The 27,456-nt window shown below is 34.0% G+C and overlaps 1 protein-coding gene across 6 annotated transcripts in view; it reads right to left on the bottom strand.

The window, feature by feature from the left end:
- Positions 1 to 27,456, bottom strand: part of LOC118201541 (uncharacterized) — a 77,945-nt gene that overhangs the window by 17,773 nt on the left and 32,716 nt on the right. Inside the window, exons 2-4 of one of the 6 annotated variants that reach the window (XM_085807166.1) lie at positions 21,858 to 21,886; positions 15,971 to 16,084; positions 11,786 to 12,186 (exon numbers count right to left, since the gene is read on the bottom strand). In XM_085807166.1, the coding sequence (XP_085663292.1) occupies positions 11,786 to 12,186; positions 15,971 to 15,994 (425 nt within the window). In that variant the 5' untranslated portion in view covers positions 15,995 to 16,084; positions 21,858 to 21,886. Of the gene's footprint in view, positions 1 to 11,785; positions 12,187 to 15,970; positions 16,544 to 21,857; positions 21,887 to 27,456 lie in introns of those variants that run through there. The other 5 variants (XM_085807165.1, XM_035373654.2, XM_085807167.1 and 2 more) reach the window with 5 other exon arrangements.

The following is a 27,456-nucleotide window of genomic DNA, read 5'->3' as shown; positions in this document are numbered from 1 at the left end:
TTGTAGATTTGATCTTTCTAATAATTTCCTCTATAACCGGCAAAGGGTAAACTGGGAATTTAGTAATACTATTCAGTTTTCTCTAATCGATAGCAAACCTCCAAGCCCTTTTATCCGAAGGAGGAAACTCGTTCTTTTTCCTACATAGTACGATTGGACTCGCGTACTCACTATTTATGGGCGTTATTATTTTATTCTTTAACATCTCCTGAATATGTTCTTCGATGATTAGGTCTTTTTGTTTATCATAACGATACGTTTTAGTCCTACAAGGTTTTTCGGCAGTTAACTGTATCTCATGCGTAACTATTTGACAGCTACCAGGGTTTTCTGAAAACAAGTTTGAAAAATTACTCACCACTTGCTGGATGGCTTGACTTTCATGGTCATTCAAATGGCTAAGGTCAACTTGCGGTTGTTCCACAGGTTCCACCACCCTCTGGTCCATCTCCAGCACAACAGAACGGTCTTGAAAATTCCGTTTGGCCCTCGCGGCCCTTAAAAACTCCATACCTAAAATAAGAGGATTTTGCAGATTCTTCACTACAAAAATTAATACTTTGAGGCTTTCCTCTTTTACCTGTATGTTTAATGATAATTTCCCGATGCATTGACAGGTTTTTCCTTGCGCCGCTATAATTTCCGTATTTTTGTTTTTAAATAATCGTAACCTATAAAAATTCTTCTTGAAAAATGTATCACTCATAAAATTACCTTCTGCTCATGTATCGATGAGGGCTTCTACTGGTACGTCGCCAACGAGGACTTGTATAATTGGTAGATGTGAGTTTTTTTTACGATGACCGTATTTAAATGTCTTTTTGAGGGTTTTTTTAAAACTTCCGGGGTCTGGACCCTCGCTTTCACAGGCCCGTCTACTCGTTTAAAGCTTTGATTTCAACTTCTGCCTTCTGGATACGCGGACGTTTGTTTTCGAATTTCCTTCTTGGGCCTTGACCTTCGAGATTCGATGAGTTAGCTTGATAGCTCTTTCCCCCATAAGAGCGGTTTGCATTTCTGGTTTGCTCATTTGAAGACTGCCTTCGGGTACTTTGAGAATACGATGCCCCTCTAGCTTTTTCCGCTATTCTGCGATTTTGAAACTTCACCGCCAATTCGAAGAGCTCCTGCAATGTGCTTGGGTTTCTAATTTCGAAGTAGTCTTGAACAGCAGGTAACAATCTTGGTAAGATTATTTCAATAATCTCCGCGTCGGGTTTCTTCCCATACAGCATATCCGTCAGCTTAATTTTTCGCAGAATAAAGTCCGTCAACTCTTCTATATCCCGTTGATAGAAACTATATAGTTCGGCTTCTAGCCTTGCTCGATCTTTCACTATGAGGAAGGCCTTTAATAACGATTTTTTGAAATTTTCAAATGTATATATCTGGCTTCCAAATTCCAATAATAAAAATTTGCCTATACTCTTCCACCATAGCGCGGCCTGTCCTCTTAGTGCAGATGTGGCGATGGCAACTTTTTGTCTTTCAGGCACAGTGTAGAGCTGAAAGTAATTTTCTAGGCCTTCTAGAAATATCGCCACCGAATTTTTTCCGTCGAAATTGACGTTTGGCTTGATTGACGCTCTCATTGTCTGGACCAGGTATCCAAATCCTTCCAATTGGCTTGCCATTTCTTGGTGTTGTCCCGCGGCTTCCATCCGATTTTCGGCCATTTCAGTTCGACAAGTGTTCGGGCGCCAATGCAAAGTTGCGCGCCTCCAACCTGCACGCAACAAAGTGGTGACTGTTGAAACTGGAATTTAGACAGAGTCTTGCTAAGGGTTTAAGTCCCTTTTTATACAACTTAAGAAATTACAATTGCGTGCTCTTGAGGCTCACGACCCGGTGGTTAAAATAAAAATAAGAACCTGAAAAGAAATAATAACAAAATTCTAACTACGAGGCTCTCTAAACGTAACTGACCTCACCGCGTGCTACAATACCGCTGATAATTCAGCAAACTTTGAATATCACGTTGAACGATTAACAATTCTCCGATTCAAGCACACAGGCCGAAACGCGGGGTTCTTCAATTTCTGGCTAAATACCTCCTTGCTCGTGAAGTAAGAACAGCACACCTCGAACTCGTTTCCATTCTATTTAACTCAGAATACTTCCGCTGATAATTTGAATCCTTGCGCGTTCTACTAAAATTTACATACTCTGGCATTGGCAGTTCCAGGGGAAAGTAAGGCTTGACAGGAAAGATAGTTTAAACTTAAAATAAATGTTAGAGTTAAAATAAATATAAACCCTACAAACTTTCCTTTCAGTCTCGTTTTCACCCATGCTTTCGTGCCAGGATGCTAATAAGCTAGCCCGCGTGTATTCAAATAAAGGTAGAAAGAAGTGCTATTTAAGGAAAGATTTTGCAAGGTGAATTGAGAGCAAGTTATGCTTGTTTGAAGGCCAAATTTTATTTTGAATTTCTAGTGTTTAGATTACTAAGACGTTGAGTGTTTCTTGTGTTTAGGCTTATTTTCCGACGACAAGTCAGATCCTTTCTGAGCATTAATTTATCATATGAGCCGTTAGGTTAAATTTAATACATTTTGTTTTAAGTTCAACGTTGCCTGTTTGAATTAAGCCAGAAGTGTTGTGTAAGCCCAGGTAGGCCATCTGTGCAACTATATTAATTGAACAAAGGGTTCTTTACATCCTTCTTCTGACTTTCTGTTATCATTAAGACCTGAAGATAATTCCTCCCGCTGTCTTTTAGAGCTTGTTAGTTTATGCTGTAGAGACATTAAGTATTTTTTGAAAGCAGGAAAGATGAAAAAGGAGCAAAGCCTTCGCCGAGAATTGAACGCCGGACATCTGGAATACGCGCCCAGCGTGCTGACCACTACACTACGAAGGCCTGTTAAGAAGGCGGGATAAATACCTTATAATGTTACCAAAAGGAGAACGAGACCCTATAAGTTACTCAATTGGAGCTAGGTTTCCTCAGAAAGTCCTCCACGAAGGCATCCATCTCTTTAGGCAGATATTCTTCGAGTGCTTTACTATAATCTACATAATATAGGCTTAATCCAATTCAAGAATTCCATCCCCCGTTTCAGGTTCTGAATTTTAATTTGAGCTTCCCAGTTCATTTACCCAAGAATCTGTTAATATTTAATTACCCTATCATGACCAGAGCAAGCATTTCAGTAATTCATACCTTTTGTTCAGCATCCAAGCAGTATTCACATTTATCTGCACGCCATCTCCCTTTGGTCATCCAGTTCTCTCGGTTATTAACAAGGCCTCTTGAAATTCTTCGTACCTTAGCTACGCTGAATTAACGGAAATACTGTCTTATATTGGGTCTTGTAATTTTAGTTACCATTTTTCACTGTTTTCCAGCAACTGAAATGCGTGTTGTTGTCAGTTGGTTGCATGTGCAGAAGAAAGGCGACTGAGAATGCATTTGAATTATCTAGAGATCAAGTAGCAGTAAGCTCGGCTGTTCTTTGGATTTTAATTTCCTTTTCTAGTTTTTTTTTTTTTTTTTTTTCATTTCGACACCTCTGTAACGGTTTCCCATTTAGATGCTTTTTTTTTTTTTTTTTAAAAAAAAAACAATCGAGTTACCGAGGAAACTAATAATTTAGCAACGTGCAGATTGCAGTCAATTGTATGTTTCTAACTCACTGAGGTGAATTTGTAGGTATGGGTATATTGTGGGTGAATTATTTATGGCAGAGAGAAATTGCTTTCACGATCCCTAACCTCGGTCCCTAAGAGAGGTCGGTCCAGCAGGTAGCAGACCATAATAGCGCTGCTATGATCAGATTCGAGCTGTCGGAGAGCTAAATAATGTTCTGATTTCCAGGATCCACCTGAATGCCTAATATAACTCTAACTGAAAAGCAATGGCTTGATGGGTCATTTTAGCTTGTCTCTATAATGTGTTTCACATTACAAAATCCTGATTTTGGGGTCAAATGTTGGAATGGAAAAGACTAAATTGAAAGTTTTACATAGATTTTTGTAGCTTACTTCAAAATAATACATTTTTTGTTTTAGTGTATTACTGATTTGTTTGATTCCACTTTCATAAATTCGTAAAGGGCACTTTTTGTATAATAGCTTGAAATGTATAGCTTCTGTAGCTAGTAATCAAAACACACATTCAAAGTTAGAGCAGTATTTTATACGCGTTTTACGTGAATTTGACAGCTATCCAAGCAAAATTTCTTTAGAATTTATTTAGTGGCTTGTAGGGTTTATATTTATTTTAACTAACATTTATTTTAAGTTTAAACTATCTTTCCTGTCAAGCCTTACTTTCCCCTGGAATTGCCAATGCCAGAGTATGTAAATTTTAGTAGAACGCGCAAGGATTCAAATTATCAGCGGAAGTATTCTGAGTTAAATAGAAAGGAAACGAGTTCGAAAGAGTGCCTTCTTGCTTCACGAGTGTGGAGGTGGCTAGTTAGAAATTGAAGAACCACGCGTTTCGGCCTCGGCAAATTGTTAATCTTTCAACGTAACATTCAGAGTTTGCTGAATTATCAGCGGCATTGTAGAACGCGGTGAGGTTACTTACGTTTAGAGAGCCTCGTAGTTAGTCACTTGTTAGTATCTCTTTTTAGTTTCTTATTTTTATTTTACCGCCGGGTCGGCGTAGTTTGTGAGCGTCAAGAGCACGCATTTGTAATTTCTAAAGTTGAATAAAAAGGGACTTAAACCCTTCTCAAGACTCAGTCTAATTTCCAGTTTTCAGCTGTCACCACTTTGTTGCGTGCAGGTTGGAAGCGCGAAACTTTACATTGGCGCCCGAACACTTTTCGAACTGAAATGGCCGAAAATTGAATGGAAGTTACTGGACAACAACAAGAAATGAAAAGCCAATTGGAAGGATTTGGATACCTAGTCCAGACTTTGAGAGCGTCAATCAAGCCAAATGTCAATTTCGACGGAAAAAATTCGGTGGCGATATTTCTAGAAAGCCTCGACAATCACTTTCAGCTCTACCCTGTGCCTGAAAGACAAAAAGTTGCCATCGCCACATCTGCACTAAGAGGACAGGCCGCGCTATGGTGGAAGAATATAGGCAAATTTTTATTATTGGAATTTGGAAGCCAGATATATACATTTGAAAATTTCAAAAAATCGTTATTAAAGGCCTTCCTCATAGTGAAAGATCGAGCAAGGCTAGAAGCCGAACTATATAGTTTCTATCAACGGGATATAGAAGAGTTGACGGACTTTATTCTGCGAAAAATTAAGCTGACGGATATGCTGTATGGGAAGAAACCCGACGCGGAGATTATTGAAATAATCTTACCAAGATTGTTACCTGCTGTTCAAGACTACTTCGAAATTAGAAACCCAAGCACATTGCAGGAGCTCTTCGAATTGGCGGTGAAGTTTCAAAATCGCAGAATAGCGGAAAAAGCTAGAGGGGCATTGTATTCTCAAAGCATCCGAAGGCAATCTTCAAATAAGGAGACCAGAAATGCAAAACGCTCTTATGGAAATGCAAACCGCTCTCTTGGGGCAAAGAGCTATCAAGCTAACTCATCGAATCTCGAAGGTCAAGGCCCAAGAAGGAAATTCGAAAACAAACGTCCGCGTACCCAGAAGGCAGAAGTTGAAAGGAAAGCTTTAAACGAATAGAGGGGCCTGTGAAAGCGAGCGTCCAGACCCCGGAAGTTTTAAAAAAACCCTCAAAAAGACACTTAAATACGGTCATCGTAAAGAACTCACATCTACCAATTATACAAGTCCTGGTTGGCGATGTACCAGTAGAAGCCCTCATCGATACAGGAGCAGAAGGTAATTTTATGAGTAATACATTTTTCAAGAAGAATTTTTATAGGTTACGATTGTTTAAAAACAAAAACTCAGAAATTATAGCGGGGCAAGGAAAAACCTGTCAATGCATCGGGAAGTTATCATTAAACATACAGGTAAAAGATGAAGGCCTCAAAGTATTAATGTTTGTAGTAAAACATTTGCAAAATCCACTTATTTTAGGTATGGAGTTTTTAAGGGCCGCGTGGGCCAAATTGAATTTTCAGGACAGTTCTATTGTCCTCGAGATGGACCAGAGGGTGGTGGAACTTGTGGAACAACCGCAAATTGACCTTAGCCATTTGAATGACCATGAAAGTCAAGCCATCCAGCAAGTGGTGAGTAATTTTTCAAACTTGTTTTCAGAAAACCCTGGTAGCTGTCAAATAGTTACGCATGAGATACAGTTAACTGCCGAAAAACCTTGTAGAACTAAACCGTATCGTTATGATAAACAAAAAGACCTAATCATCGAAGAACATATTCAGGAGATGTTAAAGAATAAAATAATAACGCCCATAAATAGTGAGTACGGGAGTCCAGTCGTACTATGTAGGAAAAAGAACGAGTTTCCTCCTTCGGATAAGAGGGCTTGGAGGTTTGCTATCGATTACAGAAAACTGAATAGTATTACTAAATTCCCAGTTTACCCTTTGCCGGTTATAGAGGAAATTATTAGAAAGATCAAATCTACAAGATAAATGACTACTTTGGACTTAACGTCTGGCTACTATCAAATAGCTATGAGACCCGAAGACATACATAAAACCGCGTTTATAACAAAATCGGGTACTTATGCATTTCTACGCATGCCCTTTGGGTTGTGTGGGGCCCCATCAACATTCCAGAGAGCTATGGACATTGTTCTAAAGCCTGTCCTAGGAAAATCGACTTTAATCTATCTAGATGATATAATTATAACGAGTAGTACATTTGAACAACATATTAAAGATCTAGAAAAAGTTTTTAAATTATTAAAAGAGTCCGGTCTTACAATTAACGCCTCAAAATGCAAGTTCGCAACTAAAGAACTTAAATATCTCGGTTATAAAATTTCGCAAAAGGGTATAGAAACGCAAGATTAAAAAATAAAAGCAATCAAGAATTTCCCACCGCCCAACACCGCCAAGAAACTTTCTTCTTTCCTTGGGTTATGTTCTTACTATCGGTCTTTCATAAAAGATTTCGCTAATATTATTGAACCACTGTTAGTAATTAAAAGAAAGAAAACTAAATTCACGTGGACAGCGGAAGCAAATACCGCATTTGAAAGATTAAAAGAAGCGCTCATCAATGCCCCTGTTTTGAAATTCCCGGAGGAGGACGAAATCCTGGAAATTGCAGCAGATGCGTCGGACTATGCGGTGGGTCGGTTCTTATGCAAAATAGCCATCCTCTGGCATTTTTTAGTAAAACGTTGAATCATACACAAAGGAACTATACAGCTACAGAGAGAGAAACATTAGCCGTATTAATGGCTGTACACAAATTTCGAGTTTATTTCGGCAAAGCGCCAGTAACAGTCTTTTCGGATCATGCGGCTGTTGGTAGACTTTACTCGGGGAGAAACCTAACGCCCAGGTTAATAAGATGGGCTTTAAAACTCCAAGAATATAATCTAATAATAAAATATAAACCGGGTAAGGAAAACAATGTAGCTGACGCACTTTCTCGTATAAAACTGGACGATGAAGGAAATGAAGTTAAATGCGCTGTGTTGACTTCAAAAATTTTAGATTCTAGAGATACGATTATCACTGAACTGAAAGCTGATCCTGAATTTGGAAATATCTATGCGTATTTGAAAGACCCCGAAAGCTTTGAGCACACAGATATCGATGCGATAAGAAGTAGAGACGAAAACTATGAAATAATAGATAATTTATTATTTTATACGAAAACAACAAACGAAAATCTCGAGTACAAACCAGTCATCCCAGCCTCGCTTCGATTAAGCATTTTGAAGGAATTACACGACCCGAAAACAGCGGGTCATTTAGGTTTCAGAAAGACTTTAAAAAGGGTACGCGAGGCGGTATATTTCCCGCAACTATACAAAATAGTAACTGCGTATGTCAGGTCCTGCAATCAATGTCAGTTAATAAATGATATTAATTACAGCCCGGCCGGGTACTCAAATAGCATTCGCGCTACATTTCCGAATGAAATTTTAGGCATAGATCTTCTTGCTCCTTTCCCCCAGAGTGAGTTAAATAAAAATCGTTTTCTTTTAGTAATTGTAGATCATTTTTCAAAATGGACAGAAATTGTTGCACTTAAACGCGCGTCAGCCAAAACAGTCGCAGATGCATTCTTACACAGATACATTTTAAAATACGGTGCACCGATAAAAGTCATTAGTGATAACGGTAAGCAATTCATTAGTCAAATATTTGAAAACATATGCACTGGACTTGGCATACGCCATATCAAAATGGTTCCGTATAGACCACAGGCAAACATAGCAGAAAGAGTTAACAAAAACATTGTAAAAATAATTCGCAGTTACGTTAGCACACATCACAAGCGCTGGGATGGCTACATAAATGAGTTAGCTTATGCTTTAAGAACGGCAAAGCACGATACTACGGGAAAAACCCCAGAAGAATTATTTTTAGGCCGAAAGTTAATTACGCCTTTAGATAAATTATTCTTTGTGCAACAAAGAGAGCAAGAATTTAAACAGAAAGACGTGCAAACGCTTATTGACCAGGCGATTAAAAGCTCGAATACGCCAAGAAATAGGCAAAAAGTATATTATGATAGAAAACGCCGTGAAGCAGATTTTAAAGTTGGGGATAAAGTATTGAAGCGGAAATTTTCTTTATCAAGTGCCCCAGACAATTTTACTGCAAAGTTAGCTCCAAAATTTGAAGGCCAATATGTAATTCAGGAAATCAAGGGAGTCGTATTGTACCTTAAGAACGAGAGAGGGGAAATCCGTAAAGCAAGTCCCGACCAGGTGAAAAAATACTATAATCAAAATGATTTTGAAATCCTTAAATGTTTTTTGCAGGACTCAAGCCTAAAAGAAGTAGAAGGTCCAGAAATAACGACAACCGTTCCACCACCCAAGAAGCAGAGAACGGAAGAGAGACCTAGCCCTTCTACAATCCAGGCGACGGTACCGAAAAGAAAAAACGAAAATTTTCAGACTCCAGCATTTAAGAAAAACAAGAATGCAAAGCCACCGCGAAAAGAAACCTTGGTAAAGAGGAAAACACCACTTACAACGTATCGCAGTAGAAATTCTACATCAAGGAGAACGCTCCCAGGGCCAGAGAGTCAGGTGCAAACAAGGCCGCCGTTTCCGAAAATGAAAAGACAGCAGGAGGAACGAAAAGACCACCACCAACAGAAGAAATTCAAGAATAACTCCAGACCGGAGGACGCCAAGACCAGCCGTCCAGGGTAAAAACGGAAAAGACAGCAACCCGACGACTACCACTCCAAGAGGCCAGCATGCAGAGGGCGGAAAAGAAAAATGAACGTGGACGACACTCGGAGGACTTTAAGGAGAAGACTGACGTCCATGAAACCTATAACGTGGGAGCAGTTCTGCCAGAAAAGAATGACGGAGTTCCAATCATCAAAAATTCAAAAATAAGTTAAAATCTTCTATAACATTTTTTCTTTTGTTCCGAAATGTTATGCGTAAATACGAAGTTCTATGTTTTGACGGAAGTCAATGTGTCTCGGTTGAGACTTCGTTTTGTTTTACTTTATTTAGCTAAGGCAAAAGTATTATTTTCTTTAATTATAAAATCTAAGAACAAGCAGTTTCTGTTGGTCGAAAGACTAATTCTGTTATGTTAAAGCCAAAATTTGACCGAAGATAAAAATAACTTCGTATTCTTGTATTAATAAGAACTTTAGTTTCAGTGCCGCCAGCTTGGCGAAGAATGAGTAAAGTAAAAATTTATTTTTCTCTTATTCATTTTATGGTAAATTGTAAAAATCATATGTATTAGAATTTTGTAAATATACGTAAATACTTCAAAGTTATGTAAAAGTAGAATTTAGTCTAGAAGCATAAAATTTTAGATGCTAAAAGTAAATGGTCAAAAGCAATGAATTCAAATTTAAGTATTAAACTGTAGATAAAATCATGCTTTAGAGCGAAAGCCTGCATGTCTAAAGATGAATGAGATGGAAGTTTGAATGAATGTGTTTTGTAGGGTTCTACCTACACTTGAATTTTAAGAATGTTAAAGTAGCTCATCGAGTTGTAGAATGTCGAGTAAGGTGTGTCTATTTCGTCGTTGAATTCTAACAAATCATTGTGGTTAGGGGAAGTGTTGCAATACTAAAAAACACGAATATTCCCGTTTGACACCACACATGGTGGAGAGCCAGGGTAAAGTTATATTCATGTTTGAATACTTGAATGAATGTGAATTAAGCAGTAACTAAGGAAAATAAATTGTTTAAAAACAAAAATTTATTCAATGTCAAGAAAGTGTAAATTATAATGTATTTAGAAAGATACTGATACTTATTCCTTCTAGATGCTGGAAGGAAAAGAACAAGATTGATTGCTGAAGTCCAGGAAAGGTTGCTGTAAGAAGAGAGAATTAAAATAAGTATATACAGAAATTTATTATACCTTTTGTGAGATAAAAGATTTTTTTTATGTAAACGAGGCTCTTAAAATTTAGTTCTGAACTGTAGAAACTTTTCAACAGGTCGTTTTGTAGGGTTTCTATTTATTTTAACTAACATTTATTTTAAGTTTAAACTATCTTTCCTGTCAAGCCTTACTTTCCCCTGGAATTGCCAATGCCAGAGTATGTAAATTTTAGTAGAACGCGCAAGGATTCAAATTGTCAGCGGAAGTAATCTGAGTTAAATAGAAGGGAAACGAGTTCGAAGGTGTGCTTTCTTCCTTCATGAGCGTGGAGGTGGCTAGTTAGAAATTGAAGAACCACGCGTTTCGGCCTGTGTGCTTGCCTCGGCAGATTGTCAATCTTTCAACGTAATATTCAGAAGTTTGCTGAATTATCAGCGGTATTTTAGAACGCGGTGAGGTTAGTTACGCGTTGAGAGCCTCGTAGTTAGAATCTTGTTATTATTCTCTTTTTAGTTTCTTATTTTTATTTTACCGCCGGGTCGGCGTAGTTTGTGAGCGTCAAGAGCACGCATTTGTAATTTCTAAAGTTGAATAAAAAGGGACTTAAACCCTTCTCAAGACTCTGTCTAATTTCCAGTTTTCAGCTGTCACCACTTTGTTGCGTGCAGGTTGGAAGCGCGCAACTTTACAGGCTTATCTAAATACATGGAATTTTTACATAAAGCACTTAAGGCTGCAGTAAATATGTTTATAGAATATATGCAAAAGAAAAAGAAACCTAAGATTTGGTCACAGTTTAGTCGCTAATGTAAACAATATATGGAAAACCTCGCTTGTAATTAATCTCTTTACAAACTTTGCCAGTTAATTTTCGATGTATACTGGATGCGTATTATTTTAGTGTATCTCTTCTAAAGAATATTTTAGCCCTCAAGAACATAAGCAAACATGTAAACAAATAAGGCGTAAGCATCAGTCATTACTTTCCTATGTCTGTATTAAAATGAATTTCTGTTGTCTGTTACCACGAGCTTAGTAATAACTGAAGTCATGTTTATTAAATCAGTGTTATTTCCAAATAAGAAATATGAAAAAGATGTTTAAATTGGAACAAATTTCAATTACTTAATTTTTTGAACTCGGTAATAAAAAAAGTCATATTTATGTAAACGGTGTTATTTTAAAATAACTAACAGAAAAAGCTTTGCAGAGAAGAGATTTTAAGCGGTTTTTGCCTATCAAATATTTAGAGGCTTTAACTCAAAGCTGAAACCAACTTTGTTCAAAAATTTGTATTAAGGATAACAGAGAGGTTTTAATTGAATCATATCTGTTTAGGTTAACTATTAAACAATACACACACAGTCTTACTTCATTTTGAACATAGTGCTGTCACTGGTGCAGAATTAGAAGAATAATCACTCTTACTTGGCCACTTGTCTGAAGTATATTCCAGTATCTGTTGTGTTAACTCTCTTGTTATCAATGACCTTAGCTTGTCGTAACCATCTGTCACTACATGTCAGAGTGATAGATTCTCCATCCCTGTTCAGATCGCCATACCTTGCATATAATCGGAAAAGTTGCCGAAAAGACATATGATCAATCATCCAGAAGAATCGAGACTCTGTATTTCCAGGTTCGGTAAAGGAGCTCTTCATCTGATAATTAAGAGTCGAAAATTTAGGATCTTGTATTTCTTCTAAAACGTCATCAGATTCAGGTGTGGATGATTTTGAAAATAAAGTAGGGGGAAGAACTTCTGCTTTCGGATGCCCAATTTCAGAATCGTCATCAGTTGCTCCACTTGGTGTTTTAGGGGCTGCTAACTAAGATAACTTATTTTATTATCTGAGGATGCAATAATCATTAATTATAAAAGGTAAAAGAATGAGTATTAAGAGTGTAAAACAAGAAGGATGAAAAGTATTCCTTAAGACATAAGCTTATTGATAAAAATAGTTTTAGAATAACAAACACGACAGAATAAATGAGTAATGAGAGAAGTTACTGAAACCTATGTTTGGAAGAGCCAGCATATGCACATTTACCATCTTCAAAGTAATTTTCTTTGAAAGTGAAACTCCTAACTCTTTGTAGTATTTTAGGAAGTGAATTTGAATATAGTGCTGTCACTGGTGCATCTCTTCTAAAGAATCTATTATGTGGTAATATTTAAGTAATTATATATTAAGTAAGGTAATATATTAAGTAAGGTAATATATAATTCTCTTCTATAATGTGGTAATATTTAAGTACTTCTTCATGGCTATTTGTATGTTATCCATCTTGTTATATGGTGGTGCATATGGTTTACCTGGTAGTGCGGAATTTTTAATTTGTGGGAAAGAAAAAAAATTGAGATCAATTGATTAGGGATCTATTAAAACTGGGGTGGAGCTGGACAGTGAAGGACAGTCACAACTATGCTCAAGGTCCATGGCTAACTACCAGTTCGCCCTCTGGTTCACTCATGTTTATTTTTAAGGCTGTTCGCAGCCTTTTCAAGAAATTAGCCACAAAAGTATTTACAGTAAGGTTCATAAGAGCTGTCTGCTTAAAAAAAAACGGCTACCTTGGCTTAAGATTTTGTTCGGACACAAGAGCTGTCTTCTTCATGAGAAGGAATGCCTCAGAGATTGCCTTCGTTCAGAAGGATATGTTGTCATATAGAATGTTTCAACAAAAGCGCCGTATCTCATATGCCCGAAAAAATACTTTATTCTTTGAAAATGGAAAATATTTAGTTACATAAACAGATAAATGTTCCGATTTAAGAAAGTCTAGTTTGATTTAACAGCACTGGCATTTTATCACTGTCAGTTAATTTTTCACCTTCATTGTAGCTTAGTTGACTTGAATTGCTACATAAAGGAACAGCGAGTTTTGATTGTGAATATTCATTGCAAGAGTGGAGAGTGTTAGGAACAGACTTTTTGTTAGAAAGCTTCTTGCAATCTCTGAACATAAAAATGCACCTAATGAAGCAAAAGTCTACAGACTGATGAAGAAATCTGAAGACACATGTTTGACAGCAGACATTAAATCACAACGCTCTCGATCTAGCCAGTCTGTCGAAAACATCGCTATTTTACGTGGCAGTGTTATTGGACGTCCCCAAAAAATCCGATTTAAAAAGAAAACAACAAAAAATATGAAAGAGGAAATTGAATTCGTTATTAGTCACCTCGATCGTCAGATATGTGAAAAAGTGATTACGAATTTCTTCGAAGGAATGCGGTGCCTCAGAGCAAGTCGTAGAGAACGTATTTACATGTTGATTTTAATTGTCGAATTTGTTGTGTTTTCTATAGTATGGAAAAGAATTAAAATAATTGTAAAAACAGTGTAAATTTAAGCGCTCCCCCAAAATAAATTTAAAAAAAAACTCTTTAAAATACAGAAAAAATAGTATATATTCTGTAAGTAATCGCATATATCAAAGGTTTAAGTCGTAAGAATATTCTCTACCTACCATACCTTTATAGTTAAATATGTAAAGTTAAAGAATTTTAGAATTAAAGCAATCAGAATAGTTAAAAAATAAATACATGTAGATTTAAATACTAAAATGAGGAAAAAAGCTGTTAATAATTTTGAGAAATAATTATGAAATTAATGACTAATACACCATATTGAAAATTTTAGGAAAAGAGTAGAAATAAAATTATGTACCGGTTGTGATCAAGTTAAAAAATTAATTGCTAAACAAACTTTTAAAGGTAGAACAATATTTAGTAAAATTTAGCAGCTGTTCATTTATCAAAACATTTAATGTATAATTTTTATTATAATGTTATGAAACCTAAATATAAAGACCTTTTATTATTTTATATGGATACCGATAGTTTTATATATGATATTAAAATAGATGATTTTTTATAAAGATTTAAAAGGTATCATTGATTATTTTGATATATCAAATTATCCTAAAGAAAACAGATATAATATACCTTTAAAAATAAAAAGGTATTAGATAAAATATTTATTGAATTTGTAGATTAAGATAGCTAATAAAACTGAAGATGAAATAATTTAAAAAATCTAAAGAATTAAGAAATGTGTAGTTGAAAATAGAATTATGTTTTAAGATTATAAAAACTGTATATTCAGTAAAAATGAACAATATAGAACACTTAAATGATATTAGAGATTTAAATTCTAAATCTCTAATATCATTTAATGATATTTAAAAATAAGAAAAGGAAACCTTAAACTGGAAGGGTTAGGAATTTTATATGATACTTAAAATAATTTATATAGATGGTGAAATTATCATTTTGTAAAAGCCTTTAAAAATGCTTATAAATAAGTAAGCTGAAGAATTCAGTAGTCTTCGCTATTATCCTTAAACTCTAGAATTGAAAGACTTAGAGCCTGGGAGATATAATCTGATCTTACTACTGAAAAAAAAAACTGAAACTAAATATGGAGATTCATACACAGAAAAAATAGAAGCAGATGGTAAAGAAAAAGAGTATTATCTTAAAAAAAGGGTCATGGGAAACTTTTTGAAACGCAGCTAAGAAAGTTAACAAAAGGAATTACATATTCAATTATGATGGTATGCTTGATGGAGAATATTTGTATGAATTAGAAAAAGAAGCTTAAAACTGTATAATTTTTTTAACATTGTGTCAAGTTTACCTTTTATTTTAAAAACATATATTTTTATTCTAAAAACTGAAGATTTTATTTCATATCTAAAAAACATATATTTTTATGTCATTTTTATTCCCAAATCTTAAGACTTTTGTGCATTTTTTCATATCAAAAAAGCACACATCTTATTCCAAAAAAGTTTCTATTTTTGTGTATTTTTTCATATCTAAAAAAATATATATATTTATTTTAAAAACCTAAGATTTTTGTGTATTTTTTCGTATCTAAAGAACATACATTTTATTCCAAAAACTTCAGATTTTTTCGTTTTTCCTCTAATTTTTTTTATTTTCTGTCATATCTAGAAAATACGTAAAAACATACATATATTGTTAAAAAAACTAGACATGTGAAAGAGTCGTTCATGAAACTAAACATGTGAAAAACTAGACATGTGAAAGAGACGGTTTTTGGAAATGTGCGCCAGAAAGGTCATTTCGACTCTATCTCATATTAGTGCAAATTTTATGAAATGTTGCTTTTCTTTCTCAGACAGATATTTAGATTTATGAAACTCGAATATATTAAAACCTAAATGCTGCTAAGAATATCAATAAGCTGAATAAGGCTAATTTGAATATTACTAAGAATACTGCGGTAACGCAGCTTTCCGTGTAAGAAGAGAGCTCGTGCTGCTGCACATTTACATCTGTGAATCTAAATAGGTAATTTAGATTACCGCGTGCAACTACCAGACATCTGCAAACAAATGCACAGTATAATCAACTAAAGACGTCGACTCAAAATTGAATATAGTACATTCAGTATTATACCTATTTCATCTTATCTGCACCGCTACATAAGAAAAATTAGAGGAAACATTGATTTATTGATGCAATAATAACAGAAACAAAACTAATGCATCTTACTCTTATACAAATAATAATAGTTAGAATACTTTTACTGAAAGCAAAATTATATAAATATATGCCAATCCAAGACATAACTTACCTTCACCAGTTGCGTATGAAGCATTTTTCTTTGCAACGGAATTAACAAAAAAAGTTCTTTTAAAAGTGTTTGCCATTGATCTTCTGATCTTTAAGACTGTTCTCTCTCACCTCGCTAACAAAACAACATCAATTATCATAGGAATGTTTAAGAAATTCTTATTAATAGGGTTTAAACACTGAATAACTCTAGAATAGAAACTCACAATAACTTTTCCAAACATTTGGAAATCAAATCATGTTCCGTTATGTCATTCCTAACCTTGACGATATGTCACGTTTCGCCTCTACCATGGAAACGACAAGAATTTTATTTCGATGATGTCGCAGTAAACCGACCGGTGAAAAGATCGATGTCGTTTTGCGCCACCCCTCTCAAAAATTGCCTTAATGAAAGTTGCCTTCAAATCTATCTGAATGAAAACTGAGAATCAGCTTGTACTACATTATCCGATCTCTAAAAATAATCAAAATGCACATACAAATAACTCATCCCTATATTTATATAGTCATGTTATAAGGTATTTATCCCGCCTTCTTGGTATGCCTCCGTAGTGTAGTGGTTCGCACGGTCGAGGCGTACTCGAGAGGTCTGCGATTTGATTCCTGACGAAGGCGTTGCTCATTTTTCATCTTTCCTGTTGCCAAAAAAATCCCAATGTCTCTACAGTGGCGCCCGAACTAAACCCTGAATGATGCCACATCCAGGATTTGGCGATTGGGTCCCTTAAAAAAACCCCAGTCGCCCTTTAAAAAGGGGGGTATATAAAGTATATTTCCCACCTTCTTGACATGTCTTTGTAGTGTGGTGGTCTGCACGCTGGACGCGTATTCCAGAGGTCCGTGGTTCGATTCCCGCGAAGGCGTTGCTCATTTTTCATGTAAAAAAAAAAAAAAACTAATGTTTTTACAATGTATATAAACACACACATAAATATACGTGTGTATAATTACAGTTATCAAATGTCTCAAGTGAAAAATAGGAAAATTATAAAAGAAACAATAAACTTAATTCTAATGCAGAAGTCAAACAACAAAAATCAGAGTTATACCTACAAAATTTTCACAGGACTAGTTTCGATGGTTTTACCAAACCATCATCTTCAGCTGCAAAACCGCAAATGAACAAGGTAGGAAATAATGATTAGATAAGATAAGAAAGCCTGAACAAGAATAAGCAAGTGGCGCCATCTGTTGGCGAAACCAGAACTAAAACATAATTTCTCTAAAAGCCGAAGGCAAATTTGGATTGGAATTAGGATCGTTAACTAGAACAGAAAGATTTTTATGAATGTGAAATGCCTCTAGAAAATCCATTTCTCCAATGGAAGATGTTTTTTGAATAATTTTGGCAGCAGAAAAATTGAAAGTGTGATTTTCGGACCAGCAATGTTGAGCAACAGAAGACTTCTGTGTTTCCTTTTTTCTAACATATGCCCCATGTTCTTTGACGCGAAATTTTAAGGCTCTCTTAGTTTGGCCAATGTAAATTAAACCACACTGGCAAGGAATCCTATAAATACCCCAGGAATTCATATCCGGAATGGGGTCCTTGAGTATAGAAGTCGGAATTTTATTGATGGGAGAATAAACAACCCGAAAGTTAAATTTCTGCAAAATATGTGCAACTTTATAGCTAATTGATGGAAAGAAGGGAATGACAACAGAATTTTTATAATCTCCTAAAATAAGAGTGTGGCTTTTAGTGTGTTCAGATGAGAATTTTTTAACTGCTTGATTTATAATGTTGGGTGAAAAGCCCCTGCCAATAGCTATTGCTTTTAAATAATTTAGTTCTTCATCAAGGGCTAGTTTGGAGGAGCAAACTTGAAGAGCACGGAAAACATAGGAATAAAATGAAGCTAACTTTTGTTTAGTCGGATGACATGATTTAAAGTGTGGTGGAAGGCAAACCGATGAAGGTTTACGGTAAACTGTAGTACTGAAGTTGGATGTGTTACGTGTGACCAGAATGTCGAGAAACGGAAGAGAATTGCAAGTCTCAAGTTCAAAAGTGAACTGAATAGCAGGATCAATAGAATTCATTGTTGAAAGAACTTTTTTTAAATCATCTTTATTACCATCAAACAGGGTAAAAGTATCGTCTACGTAGCGGAACCATGCCGGGAAGTTTAAAGTTTCAAACAATTTTGATTCATAATAATGCATGTAGATATCAGCCAGGATGGGACTGAGAGGGCTTCCCATGGCTAATCCCTCAGTTTGCTTGTAATATTTATTTTGGAAAACAAAATGTGTTTGTTTCAAACAGAGTTGAGTGAGAGAAATTAGCTCCTCAATTTCGATGCAAGAGAAATGAAATTCGCGAAGTCTGGTTTCTAGACATCTTAATGCACCCTCCACTGGGACATTGGTGAATAATGATTTTACATCAAAAGAAACCATGAGTAAATTACTAGGAGAAATGTTTTTAACCTTTTTTACAAACTCTATTGAATTTTTTATGGTGTAAATGTTATTGTCTAATAGAGTGGAAAATCTAGAAACTAAATATTTAGCTAAAGGATACGAGGCAGTATCTAAATTTGATACAATAGGGCGGAAAGGAATACCACTTTTATGAATTTTGGGAAGAGCATATAATCTGGCACAATTCGCAACAGATGGGATAAGCGAATGTTTTAAGTTGCTTGAAATGATTTGCGAAGATTTGATCGCAGTTTTTATTTTGGATAAGTCCGAAGGTGAAGGATCTTTAGGAATCGGATTATATGGTCCTTTGTTTAAGAGTTTAGTGACACCATCGATGTAAGTGTTCTTATCCATGACGACTATCTGGCCACCTTTGTCGGCCTTTGAAATGATAATATCCGGGTTAGAATGAATTTCGCGCATTGTAGCTCTTTCTCTCGCAGTTAGATTTGGTTTCAAAGGTTTATTATTGAATTTCACATTATGAGCGATAAGATGCCTAATCATTTCTTTCTGTGAATCTGAAACTTTACTGAACTTGAAAGCTTTTTCGATTTTTGTTGTTTGACTTCTGCATTAGTATTTATTCGGCGTGTTATTGTGTCTTAACTTAATTCTAGTTAAGCTAAGAGCTGCTATCTCTCTTCGAGTGATTGAGAGAATGAAAAATTAAGGGTAAGCATTAAATTAGACGATACTATTGATCAACAAAAGATTAAATTTGAATAAAATTGTGGTAAAATAAAGTATGAAATGGAACAAAGCCAAAAAGATGTATCTTAAATTAGCGGAACAATCCTGAGTAAATGTAAATTACATAATCACAATCAAAATAGCAAAACCATAAGGTTTTCCATAAAAAAGAACAAATGTAGAACTCTATACAATGCTAATAGTAATTATCTCTATCGTATATACGCAAATAAGGCACAAAAAGGTGCCAGTTCAACTGGATGTAGAGCTTAATTTCTCGATCTTCCAAGGCCTGTTTTGAAGTGAAGGCAAAATTTTTAATAAAAATACTTCTAGTACACCTAAACATTTATGAAATAAAGCAGACTACGACACTGAATTTTTCCATTCCTTTAAAGTCTTCACTATATTGCAAGTTCTTATTTCAACTTAAGGACAACAAAATATATTAATAATTCTTTTTTGTTTTCATAAAAAATCATTTTTTAAAATTCAAAACATGCATTTAAAATTGATAAATTTTAGCGATAACATGGCTAATTATTGCTCTTGCTCAGCACTTGCTTATTGTGTCACCGCGACTAGTGGCCGAATGGTTAAAAGCTGGTGGATTCTAGTAATGCGTCTTGGGTTCGAACCGACCCGAACGGGCTAGCTGTAAGGTGGGTTTTCACCAAGTGGTTACATAAATGCGAGAGCAAATTGCGATACAAAGTCGCTCTACGAAAGCATGCCTCTTCTTAGACAGATAGCTCTTTTGTTATTAGACATATTCAACCTACCAAGCCAAAACTTTATGTGTTATTTTTAAACTAATTACTTATTTTTTTAGTTGTAATTCGGATGCTTTTATCATTTTGGTGCTTTGTTTAACTGAAAGCTCTCTTTTACATGTTTTTCGGTACCTCAATTTCAGTATTGTATAAAAATATTTTAATTATTTAGTAATGAAATAGAAAATGTTAATATTTAAATCAGTTAAGCAGTGATTTTCCATCTTTAAAAAGTATGCAAAAAAACGTTTTTATAAAATTTAAGATACTTATTCTGTAAATAGTAACTAAAAATTATGGCTGAATAAATTAAATATTTAAATGTGTTAACTAATTGAATTCTTTTTGTAATTTATTTTTCTTACTTATCTTTTTTTTTTTTTTTTTTTTTTTCAAAGTATGGCATAAGTCCAGAATCATAAAGCTGCATATCAAGGCATTTAAAGGCATATTGCTTTTCATGTCTCATATGAACTTCAAAATATCATCCGTCGTTTTTATAGTTCCTTGCTTTTAAATTCCCCAGGAAATTTTTACAAACGCTCATGAAAATCTCTCTTTCAGCCTTTTTAACACCATTGAACTACTGATCAAGTGTCCAGATCAGAAATAACTCCCTAAATCCGTAATTCAAACACCCGAATCAGTTTGCTTCTCATACTTGTGAGAAGCTTAGCAAATGCGTACTCATTGCTGTAACAGTTATATTTAGAATGCAGCCATGCGGCACCGACAATATACATTTAGAAACATCCATGCCTTCTCTGGGATTCGAACCCGAGCCCTTCGGCACGGCAGTCAGCGACGCTAACTACTATACCGGTTGGGCGGCTCATGCAGAATCTAATAGGTATTTGTCGCAGCAAAGGAAGCATGAAAACTTTGCGATACCCTCCCTGGGATTCGAACTCTAGACTTCTTATTGCTAGCTAAACAAGTGAAGATGTATATGAAACAAGTGAAGATATATATGAATTACACCCGAAAAGCATGTGGTATGCAAGGAGAATTCATCCCCACTTAAAAAGCCACTGAATAAGAGTAGCTCCAGTTGCCAAACCCCGATGGTGATAAATTATCGTTCAGCACATTTTAGTTCAGTATCCACTTGTAGAATATTTTAGAAACGTTTGGAACAGGAAACAGGAGAAATCTGCAATGCCCTAGACGGTACTGGAACTTCGGACTGCCAGCCGGACAGTGCCGTCTCAAATGCGGTCAAGAAGAAAAGAATGGCGTTAATTACGAAGGGTAAAGTAAACGGGTGTGCTTGAGGTCATAAAGAGAGTTTTTTTTTTTTTTTTTTTAAGAAAGTTGTTTTTAGGTCTTCTTGAATATCAATATATCAAGAAACTAATGGAAAATTTCTTCCCTTATAATTTTCTTCTTAATTTCGCAGAGTGCTTAGCATCATAGCTGCTTTTAATAGAAACTAGCATGGAGCTACAGAGAGGGTTCTCATTTGCTCTTTACTATAAGTCAGTAATTACCAAAATGTGAACATGGATGTGCACTGCGAAAAAAAAAACAAAAACAATTCTATATCTCCCCTTCTACTGGGCTGATTGACGAGATTCAAATTGCATTTTTCATGTCTCGAAAGAGTGAGGATATATATTACATTTATTACATAGGTATATTGACACAAAATTGGACTTTTTCTGAAATGACATGCCAAATTTTTTCCATATTTCGATTCTACGACAGAAATTACGCCAAACTGCCAAGTTTTGTAAAAATCGCACGAGTAGTTTTTAAAAAATTAGCTCTCAAAATTTTAGCTCGTCAATGTTAATTGAGTTTGGTATATATTTATTAATATATTTTTCTTATTATAATTATTTGATTCTTCCTTTCACATTTCGAAGTTTAGCTTCATTCCAAATAACATTCGCCCATTTTTTTTATTTATTTTTAAAATTTGTATTTTTAAATAAATTTTACAAATTTTTCGAAACAATTTTGAATCATAATCTATAAAATACTTACCATCATCTTAGATGTATTTCTAAGCATACCTGAAAAAAAAATAGAGTTTTTTATTCAAAATTTCCGAACATATACGAGTATATGAATTTATATATTGGCGCGTTTTGAAATTGGCATATTTGTTGAAAGCGATAATAACATCAAATGTGGTTTAAACACGTTATTAAAATTATTTGGAAGTAGGAACGCTGTGACTTTTTTCTGTAAATGCACAATGTAAAAAGGTAGGAACAATGTAATTTTTTTTCTGTAAATGCACAATGTAAAAAGGTAGGAACAATGTAATTTTTTTTTGTAAATGCACAATGTAAAAAGGTAGGAACAATGTAATTTTTTTTTTGTAAATGCACAATGTAAAAAGGTAGGAACAATGTAATTTTTTTTCTGTAAATGCACAATGTAAAAAGGTAGGAACAATGTGACTTTTTTTTCTTCTCCTACACAATGGAAGGGAAAGGAAAATAGTTTGCCATATATTAAGAAGTTCACCAAGTGAATTATTCTCCCTGCTAAAAAATGCCCCATTGAAACCAGTAAAACTTTTTATGGGTACCTATAGAATTTTTGTTGGTTTCTACTGACTTTTACTGGTTTCTATTGATCTCTGTGAGTTTTTCTTACTGGTATCAATTGACACCCATACAACTAGCATCAATGTCAGAACTTTCTACTGGTTTGTATTGGTTTATACTGAATTTTACTGGTTTCCTTACTGGTATCAATATAATAATAAATCTTCTGTTGGTTTATATGGGTTTATACTAATTTTCTATCTGACGTTAATAGACTTCTTGTAAACAATAAAATTAATAGAATGAAAATATGATCTCTTTAAGACCATCAGAGTAGGTCTTTTTAGAGAGGGTTTTTACTAAATATGCTTATTTATTTGATTTAAAAAAAAAATTCCGGAAACAATAACAGTAATAATATACACCACACACAACGAGGTCTCTCTAAGACGACCAGCCGCAAATAAAAAATTCATCTTTGCAAGTGGTCGCCTTAGAGAGGTGATGCTCAACAGTAATATATACTCAACGTTCTCAGAAATAAGTTTACCTTTTCGAGGTGGTCGTCTTAGGGAGGTTGCATCTACGAAATGAATCTCTCTAAGGCGACCAGTCACACTTGCAGAATTTTCTTTGTGAATGGTCGCCTAACAGAGGGAATATTCAATACCGAAATATACTTATGTTTTCAGAAATACTGGTTTCTTTCAGAAGCGGTCGTCTTAGGGAGGTGGCTTTTGCTACGCGTTGGTTCTCTGAATACACACACATAAGCACTTACATTTCTAATACTACAAATAAACACCAGTATCAACCAACATCTCTTTAACGCGATTAAGTTCATTCACAATCGCAAAACTATTTTCTCCGTGTTAACGCTGACGCGAGGAAAGAAATTACCCCTCCCTCCCATGCGCCTTTCCCTACTCTAAGAAGTTTCCCAAACAAGCAATATGGCGCCGTTCTAGTTATTGTTGTGCGATGGTGGTGTTATTTTCTTCGTGGATGTAGTAATGCAATATATAATTTACTATGATTTACTGTATTACACATTTTACTATGTTTTACTGTTTTGAAATTAGTAATAAATAATAAAATACCAGCACTGACTATGAATATGAAAGCAAATACCACTAAAGCCATGCACGTGTAATCTTGTCTAATGTTTGAGAGAACTTTGCTGATAGCTGATTTAGTTGTGAAATGGAGTTTCTGTGCGTGAAATTGATTTTCTATCATTACTTTTATCCTGAAAAGTGATAATTTGGTTCAGTGTGCTTAGATCAGACGCACAAATAAAATTTTTTGCATTCTACTAAAACTTTATTTTTGAAAATTGTTTTTTTTTTTTTTTTTTTTTTTTTTTTTTATTTCCAGTTTAGAAATACTTTTTAAAGCTTGTTCATGTAGATGCTTTATCATTTGAATATTATGTACTAATAAATTTGAGCATACCTTACTTAAAAATGATCTTGCATGTTTCAATTTTTCGACTAATGTGATGTGGCCGAGCAAAAAGAATGTTTTTTATGTCTTAAAAAATCTACTAATTTATTTCGCGAGAAAAAAAGGTAAGTTTTATTAATGAAGTAAACATTGAAATATTTAATGTGTTGAATCTTTTTTTCCATTACTAAAATTATGTGAAAATTTAGATGATCATAGTAGCTTACATTTTCTTTTTGGTCTGTTTTTCTTTACAAGTATGAGACTAGAACTACATTTTTACATTAAATAATTTGTGCTATTTTGTTAAAACACATATAATCATTTTTATGCATACTTTAATTTTCATTATTATTAGTTTGCTGAAGAAAATTTCAAATGTATTTTTCATAAATTTCTTTTGAAATAGAAATAGATTTGTGAATAAGATTTATGTAATATTAAATGTACTAATCTTGGGAATATAAAAAGTGAATTATTTATTTGAAAAAAAATTACATTAAGTGAAACCTCATATAGTGGTTATTTTCTTAAATGACCACCTCTGACAGTGACATATTTGTCAGGAACATAATTAAATAACAGTACTTAAAATCACTCATAGTTTTGTCAGGCTACAGGAAACTGGCATTACCTAGAATTGTGGAGTTGATTGTTTTAGGAAAGTTTTACTGCATAATCAATTGATTTAGGTGTAGTAATTTTTACGTGGGTATGAATTTTGCAGAAGTAACAGAAAGTTTTTACAACACAATTAAAACCAAAGCTTTTCGGATCATGAGTCTTGTAAGGGCCCTGTTTTAGCATTGCTTTCAAATATAATTAGAGTAATATTTAAATATTATTTTCTTTCATTAGTTACACTGAGGAAATGGTAGTTACAATTTTCTGCACTAAGTTTATTTGTTTGTATAGATATTAATGTAAATAAAACTGTTTGTAAACAAATGTAACTATATATGCTACATCCGCTTAATTGCAATGACAGTAATTTTAACTGCATTTGTATAAGGCTGTAGAGAAGATTTATTTATATTGCTAAATACTGCACTATATAAATTTCATTTGGCTTTGTAAATACAGGAAATGCTCAGCATGAGGTATGTTTGTATTGTATAATCTACTGTCAAAAACAATAGCTACCTTTTCAGTACTTTAAATATTACTATTTAGAATTTTTATGGTTCAAAATAATATTTCTATACACTTTCTAAAGTATTCTTTCTATAGTAGAAATCTAAATAACTTATACCTAAAACACTGACTCAAATTTATTCCAATAATGCATCGCTTTAATTAAATTTATGTTTCTTTGAGATGATATATGAAAAACCTTTTGTAATAATAAATTATTAATATATATAGGTAAATTGTATTTTTTCTATAGGAATTTAGTTTCATTAAATTAATTATTTAATAAATAGATACTTATAATTATGTGTATATGAGCATATTCATACTTATTCAAAGAGAGGGAGTTCTTACAGTACGAAAGTTAATCTTTTTTACATCAAGAACTACATATAGTATAAATACCCATTATGTTATAGATTTTATTTATATAAAATCTGTGGAAGATTATATAGCACTAAAAGTGAGATACGAAATAAAATATTATACGCTATGACATATTTCCTTAATTCCCGAACTGTGCGTTGAGAATTGGTATTTGTTGAGACTTGTAAATTTAAAGTTCGTTTTGTTACAATATAATTTATTGTATTTTGGGTATTATTAAGTTTATTATATTTTATCTTCATGTTTCATTTATCTTCTGAGAGATACACGTAACATTCAAATAAGGGGGTCGACACAGTGTTTGTATATTACTATTTCTTCACTACATTATATTCTAGGATTCATATATCCTAGAAATATGTGCAACTTTATAGCCATCAATTAGCTATAAAGTTGCACATATTTTTGTAGAAATTTAACTTTCGGGTCGTTTGTTTTCTCATCAATAAAATTCCGAGTTTCATACTCAAGGACCCCATTCCGGATATGAATTCCTGGGGTATTTATGGGATTCCTTGCCAGTGTGGTTTAATTTACATTGGCCAAACTAAGAGAGCCTTAAAATTTCGCGTCAAGGAACATGAGGCATATATTAGAAAAAAGAAAACACAGAAGTCTTCTGTTGCCCAACATTGTTGGTCCGAAAATCACACTTTCAATTTTTCTGCTGTCAAAATTATTCAAAAACATCTTCCATTGCAGAACTAGATTTTATAGAGGCATTTCACATTCAAAAAAATCTTTCTGTTCTAGTTAACGATCCTAATTCCAATCCATCTTTGCCTTCGGCCTTTAAAGAAATTATGTTTTAGTTCTGGTTTCATCAACAGATGGCGCCACTTGTTTATTCTTATCCAGGCTTTCTTATCTTATCCTATCATTATATCCTAACTCGTTCGTTTGCGCTTTTGCAGCTGAGGATGGTGGTTTGGTAAAACTATCGAAATAGTCCTGTGAAATATTGAAAATATAACGCTGATTTTTGTTGTTTGACTTCTGAATTAGTATTTGTTCGGCGTGTTATTGTGTCTTAATTAGCACTGTAATTATTCATGAAAAGTATGCTGCTAGTTTTTAAAAGGTTTCGTGCCATCTAACGTGAGATTAATAGCTTAATCATGCTGAGAATAAGGAGGTTTGTGGTTTATTTAATTGAATATGGCAAAGCATATGAGGGCTAGTTGATAAATGCATGCTTTCGTGGAGAGTTGTCTTGGGAAAATAGGCACATATTTACATTACACTTAAGGAAAACCGCTAAAATACTTACACCCAGTAAGCTGTAGGGAGCTCATGCAATCCTTTTGTTAAATTTGCTCTTAATTTGGAAGAATTTCTCGTTCTTTTTGTTCGCTAGTTTATTTATTCAAAGAAAAACACACGTAGCTTACCGAATTTCGTATGTTAGACCCGAACGACCTTTAAACTCGAAGAAGAATATTATTGTGACGAGTAGGGCTTTTTGACCGCACAAAATAATTTAGATTTTGCGACAATATCCTTAAATGGAAAAACTTTAAGAAAATTTAATCCTAATATAAAAAAGATACTCTCAGAAAGCAAATGATGTAAAAGAAAAAAAAATAATGTGCGGCAGTTTGTGCAGCATTAATTTATTCGCTGTTTTATGCAATTTCTGCAATATTTTATAATACTTACATTTCTGAGAATTTGAATTTAATTTTTTAAGATATTTTCTTATTTATTCAGAATTATTTGTATTTTTCCCCTAAGAAGTAAAACATTTAATTAGACTCTGATTCTTTGTTTTCATAAGATAAGTTATGAACCCTTTGTTAAAATTTTAGTAATTCATTGCAGCTTACGCAACCAGCCCCTTCATGGGGTTTGAAGTTAAGAACCAATTACCAGGGTGATCATTCCATTCATTGGTCTTATCGACTTGAATACAGTGAGCCTGAGTAAAGAGGAAACACCTTTCATAAATATAAAAAGCGATAACAAATGCATTTCTGAATAATAATTTTAAAACATTTTGATGGCTGTTTGAAGATCATTTTAAACGATTTATTAATTATATATATATTGCAAACTATATATACGTATCTGTAATTAGAAGAATAAGTATCTCTAATATATGCAGTATAGCTTAAAAAATATTT

Source organism: Stegodyphus dumicola, chromosome X1, assembly GCF_044657685.1.
Source record: "Stegodyphus dumicola isolate Sdum_Otavi_A_Nest chromosome X1, ASM4465768v1".
NCBI lineage: Eukaryota > Metazoa > Arthropoda > Arachnida > Araneae > Eresidae > Stegodyphus > Stegodyphus dumicola.
Note: the sequence above shows the minus strand (reverse complement) of the source record. Positions and strands in the feature narration are given on the sequence as shown.